At 43.7% G+C, this 6,000-nt stretch overlaps 1 protein-coding gene and 1 non-coding gene across 3 annotated transcripts in view; one reads left to right on the forward strand and one right to left on the reverse strand.

The window, feature by feature from the left end:
- Positions 1-4,227, forward strand: part of dcdc2b (doublecortin domain containing 2B) — a 55,718-nt gene extending 51,491 nt beyond the window's left edge. For both annotated transcript variants that reach the window (XM_073027938.1, XM_073027939.1), the window contains one exon: positions 3,898-4,227. In XM_073027938.1, the coding sequence (XP_072884039.1) occupies positions 3,898-3,921 (24 nt within the window). In that variant the 3' untranslated portion in view covers positions 3,922-4,227. The remainder of the gene's footprint in view (positions 1-3,897) is intronic.
- A 619-nt stretch (positions 4,228-4,846) lies between these two features.
- On the reverse strand, positions 4,847-4,919 carry trnat-ugu (transfer RNA threonine (anticodon UGU)). The gene has a single exon. It is a non-coding gene; the product is annotated as a tRNA-Thr (tRNA).
- Between the last annotated feature and the right edge of the window lie 1,081 nt (positions 4,920-6,000).

Below are 6,000 nucleotides of genomic sequence, written 5' to 3' on the forward strand. Positions count from 1 at the left end.
ACCGTTTTGTGCACCTTGTTCTGCTCTGCTCTCTGTTGGCCAGTGGGTCAGGGACATATGTCCTGTTATAAAACATCAGTCGGTCAATTAGAATGAGCAGTGTTTTACTGGCACCCCTGGGTTGTTATTAAAAGTGGAGCCTGCTGTGAGTCACAAATCTTGCCACAGATTTTGCAATTGCTGCCACACAGTTGCCAATGGTTACCAATATAAATTGCTGTTATATTTCCCATCCATTTCTATACGTCAGTTCTCTGCAGATTGATTCCGCATCTCAGCACTGTGGCCTTGTGGGCTGACTTTCTGAAATCTCGTGCTCTACTCCCTAACCATCTTATAGTAATCAAATCCCAGACCACACCACTGATCCATGCAGCAAGTTCAAGCTTCACCTTCGCAAATCTGCCGTTGTCAACCTGCGCTTGTGAGGTATCCCAGCACACCAGCTGACAAACGTTTCAATATCTGCCAAGCCAGCAGAACAAGAAACAATACCTGCGACAGGAACTGCAGAGAGTTGTGGACACAGCTCGGCGCATCCACGGACTCTGTCTACACTTCTCGCTGCCTCAGGAAAGCAGAAGACACCACTCAGCTGGATGTTGTCTCTTCTCCCCTCTCCCATCGGGCAGAAAACACAAAAACCTGAAAGCACGTCCCACCAGGCTCAAAGACAGGGTCTATCCCACTGTTATTAGACTCTTGTATGATAAGATGGGACTCTTGACCTCACAATTGATCTCAAAACGATCTTGCACTTTATTGTTTACCTGCACTGCACTCTTTCAGTATCTTTCACACTTTATTCTGCGTTATTATTGTTTTACCTTCTTCTGTCTCAATGCTCTGTGTAATGATCTGATCATATGAACAGCATGCACGACAAGTTTTCAGTGTATCTGGGTACACATAACAGTAATCAGCCACTACAATATTGCACCCTTGAGGCTAAACCTCACCCATTCAGAAACATCTAAAATCATTGAAAGCTTTCGAATGGTAAAGTTAGCATTTTGAAATATTACAGACAAATATTTTTAAAAGAAGTAAAATACTTAAAATCAGTTGACCACTTTTAAACAATTAAAGGCATTCACAAAACACAGCTAATTGAAGAAACGTGCTGTAGATTACCTGAAAGTGACCCAACTCCTTTGCAGCAGGTGCTCTCTGTTGTGTTTAGAGCCCATCAGACCATGAGACATAGGAGCAGAATCAGGCCATTCAACCCATCAAGTCTACTCCACCATTTCATCATGGCTGATTTATTTTCCCTCTTGACCCCACTCTCTTGCCTTCTCCCTGTATCCCTCCATGCCCTATCAAATCAAGAATCTATCAACCTCCACTTTAAATATAATTAATGACTTGGCCTTCACAGTTGTCTGTGGCAACGAATTCCACAGACTCACCACCCTCTGGGTAAAGAAATTTCCTCCTCACCTCTGTTCTAAATGGATGCCCCTCTATTGTGCCCTCTGGTCCTGGACTCCCCCATTATAGGAATCATCCTCTTCACATTATCTCTATCTAGGCCTTTCAACTGTCAATAGGTTTCAATGAGATCCCCACCCCATCATTCTTCTAAACTCCAGTGAGTACAGGCCCAGAGCCATCAAATTCTCCTCATAAATTAACCCTTTCATTTTCAGAATCATTCTTGTGAACCTTCTCTGACCCGCTCCAATGCCAGCACGTCTTTTCATAGCCAAAACAGCTCCCAATACTCCAAGTGCGGTCTGACCAATGCTCGATGATTCCATAGGCAGATTCCTCGGTGTAAGCACAGCAATCCAGGTCTGTTTAAAGAATTCATTCAGGAATCTGGGTATTGCTGGGGAGGCTAGTTTTTTTAAATTGAAACCTATGGAATATTGCATGACATAGATAGAGTGGATGTGGAGAGTAGGTTTCCTATATTGGGTGAGCTCAAGACCAGAGGACACAGCCTCAGATAAGAGGAATGTCCGTTTAGAATGGAGATGAGAAAGAATTTCTTTAGCCAGAGGGTAGTGAAAGTGTGGAATCTGTTGCCACAGGGGGTTGTTGAGACCAAGTCATCGGGTGTATTTAAAGTGGAGGCTGGTAGGTTTTTGATTAGTCAGGGCATCAACGGTTAGAAGAAGGCAGGAGAATTGGGTTGTGAAGGATTATAAATCAGCCATATTGGAATGGTGGAGTCGAATCAATGGGCTGAATGGCCTAATTCTGTTCCTATGTCTTATTTCCCATTCCCTGTATGAGGAGGTGGGGGTGAATGCTTTCTTGGCTCACTGTGGTCCTCTGATGAAGGTGTTATCACAGTGTTTGCAGTGTGAGTGTTCTGGGATTGAGATATAATGACATTGATGGGCCAGCACTGTGCTGGTACTGTGCAAAAGTCTTAGGCACTTATATATAGCTGGTGCACAGTACTGTATTTGTCAACGTGGAGTGGAGAGCGAGTTTGCAAACCTGGCAGAAGCAAAGGATGTTGAGAATGGCGAGAGTGGGGTGCTGTGGGAGGGGTGTGGGATGGGTGGCAGAGAAGGAGTGTCAGGGGTGGGGGGTGGGGGCTGGTATGGGTGCAGATGCACCCAGCCCTGAGATACCAGGTAAGGTCATTTGATTCCAAACATTTGGTTTACTGATCAGTACAGAATGTCTCTCTGGCGCTTCCCGCTCCCTCCCCTCTCCCTTCCCCTTTTCCCAACCATGATTCCCCTCTCCCTGCCCCCTTCCCACTCTCAGTCCACAACAGGGACCCATATCAGAATCAGGTTTATCATCACACACACATCATGAAATTTAATTTTTATTTGTGCAGCAGTACAGTGCAATGCATAAAATTGCTACAGTACTGTGTAAAAGTCTTGGGCGCCCCAGCTATACAGTATATATGTACCTAATGTTTTTACACAGTACTGTAGAAGCATAAGAGATTCTGCAGATGCTGTAAATCCAGAGCAAAGACTAATAAACACACAACGAGCAAAATAAGACATTCTGTGTAAGTATAATAATAGCAAATTAATTAATAAATAATCATGAGAACATGCGCTGAAGAGTCCTTGAATATGTCCTGTCTTGTCCTGGTATGAGCTGTCACTCTCATTGAGAATACCACCACCCAAGGGACAGTGTTCAACACACAGAAAGCTCAGGAGCAACTCAGCTGTCAGGCAGCATCCATGGAGGGGAATGTTTTGGGCTGAGACCCTTCATCAGTACTATAGCACTCCATCAGTGCTGCCTGACTTGCTGAATTCCTCCAGGGTTTTGTGTGAGTTGCTCAAGGTTTTCAGCATCTCTTGTGCCCTGATAACCACTTACAGTAGAGCTTTCACTTATAGTGGCCAATAATTTATAAATATTTATTTATCCTGTAGGCTGTATTTGGTGTCTGTTAGACAGAGCTCAGTTCAATATAGATCTGATCTTGTTTATCGGAGACAAGATCTTGGAAAGCAGCATCCATCATTAAAGATCCTCACCACCCAGGCCATGCTCTCTTCTCACTGCTGCCATCAGGTAGAAGGTACAGGAGCCTCAGGACTCGCACCACCAGGTTCAAAAACAGTTACTACCCCTCAGCCATCAGGCTCTTGAACAAAACGGGATAACTTCACTCATCCATTGGGATGTTCCCACAACCAGTGATCTCACTTTAAGGATTCTTTATCTCATGATCTCATATTCTCATTATTTATTGCCATTTATTTATATTTGCATTTGCACAGTTTGTTGTCTTCTGCACTCTGGTTGATCTTTCATTGATTCTGTTATAGTTACTGTTCTATAGATTTGTTGAGTATGCCCTCAGGAAAATGAATCTCATGGTTTTATGTGGTGACATGTATGCACTTTGATTATAAAAGTTATTTTGAACTTTGAACTTTCTCATTCTGTTCCCAATAGGGTTTTATATCCAAACTTCAATGAAGTCTTCAGGGAGACAGGAGACTTGAGAGCGAAGCCAATGTCCTCTGGCAGAGCATTCAGACGGTGAAGGCAGGCTCACCCTTTACTCTGAGATGGGTATTTTAAGTAAGCTGTTTGATGTTCCTGCAAAGCACTATTGCCAAATCTCCTTGGCATGCCTGCTGCTGGCAGAGTGCTTGGTTTAACCACTGACACCGGAGATGTCTCAGAAATTGGGAATGCCATGGTATTTTACCTAATATCCTACACTTCTGAACACATTTCGATGAAAAATAAATCCAAACACAAAAATCAGATTGAACTGAATTTAATAATCTCTGTAGTTACTTTATTTGTCTGAATTTTATGGAGTCTTTGTAATGTAAAACTGTAAGATATAGGAGCAGAATTAGGCCATTTGGTCCATCTCATCTGTTCCACTATTTCATCATGGCTGATCCATTTTCCCTCTCAGAACTAATCTCCTGCCTTCTCCTCGTATCCCTTCATGCCCTGACCAATCAAGAATCCATCAACCTCTGCCATCATGCTTAAAGATCAGAATTAGGCCATCTGGCCCGCAAATCCAATACTGACTATTCTGCCTACCCTAGTCACATTTGCTCATAAATCATAGTTGATTTGTCATCCCTTTCAAGCCCATTCTCCCCAAAACCTATGATGCCCTGACTGTTTAAGAACCTATCAACATAAAACAAAGAAACATAGAAAACCTACAGCACAATACAGCCCTTCGGCCCACAAAGCTGTGCCAAATATGTCCCTAACTTAGAACTACCTAGGCTTACCCATAGCCCTCTGTTTTTCTAAGCTCCATGTACAAAATGTCGACTGTTTTTACTCTTGTCCGTAGATGCTGCTCCAACATTTTGTGCGAGCTGTAGTTTTGTAGAAGACAGCTGCGGGACTTCAGCAGAAAATGTGAAGGCCCCAGTGAGATTTGAACTCACGACCCCTGGTTTACAAGACCAGTGCTCTAACCCCTGAGCTATGGAGCCTCCTTTTAGCTATGAAGCCTCCTATCTACTTTAAATACACCCAGTGACTTGGCCTCCACAGCCATCAGAGGCAATGAATTCCACAGATTCACCACCCTCTGGCCAAAGAAATTCCTGCTCATCTGTGTTCTAAAGGAATGTCCTTGTATTGTGAGGTTATGCCTCTGATCCTAGACTCTCTCACTATTAGAAACATCTCTAGTGGAAACATTTTCATGCTGTTGAACATCAGATCCCTTCATATCCTTCTCTGTTCCAAGAGGAATGACCATGCATCTCCTTATTCCTGGAATCCTTCCTGGAAAGCTCATTCACACTCTGTAAAGCCTTCACATCTAACCCAGAGCTCTCCCATTGTGGCCAAGCCACAGTTTATAAAGCTTCCTTGCTCTGTCCTGACGAAGGGTCTCGGCCCAAAACGTCAACAGTGCTTCTCCTACAGATGCTGCCTGGCCTGCTGTGTTCCACCAGCATTTTGTGTGTGTTCCTTGCTCTATATTCTGTTTTCTATCTCCAAAGTCCAGGGTTCGGAATATTTTTCTCAATCTGACCTGCAACTTTTAGTAAAGTATGTTTATGTCCATCCAGTTGTCTTTTCCTGCCCCCTTGTAATGTTTACTCACCTTTCCATATTCTTCCTACCAAACTGGCATATGTCAGAAGGCAGAGGGTGGTTGTTGTAGTCCTGGTGAAGGGCCTTGGCCCGAAATGTTGGCTGTTTATTCTTTTCCATAGATGCTGCCTGGCCTGCTGAGTTCCTCCAGCATTTGTGTGTTTGTTGTAGAGGGTGGTAGCAGATGTGCCTGGAGATCGGTGACCAGTGGTTTTCCATGGGGATCTATTCTGGGACCCCTGCTCTTTTGAGTTTCATAAATCACTTGGATGAGGAAGTGGAAGGGTGGTTTAGTAAGTTCGCAGGTGACACCAAGGTTGGTGGAAATGTGGATGATGAAAAAGGGTTTCATAGGTGACAATGGGACATTGACAAGATGCAGTTGGAGTTCAGTCTGGAAAAGTGTGAAGTAATTCACTTTGGAAGGTTGAATTTGAAGGTAGAATACAGAGTTACTGGCTGAATTCT

This window comes from Hemitrygon akajei, chromosome 24 (assembly GCF_048418815.1).
Source record: "Hemitrygon akajei chromosome 24, sHemAka1.3, whole genome shotgun sequence".
NCBI lineage: Eukaryota > Metazoa > Chordata > Chondrichthyes > Myliobatiformes > Dasyatidae > Hemitrygon > Hemitrygon akajei.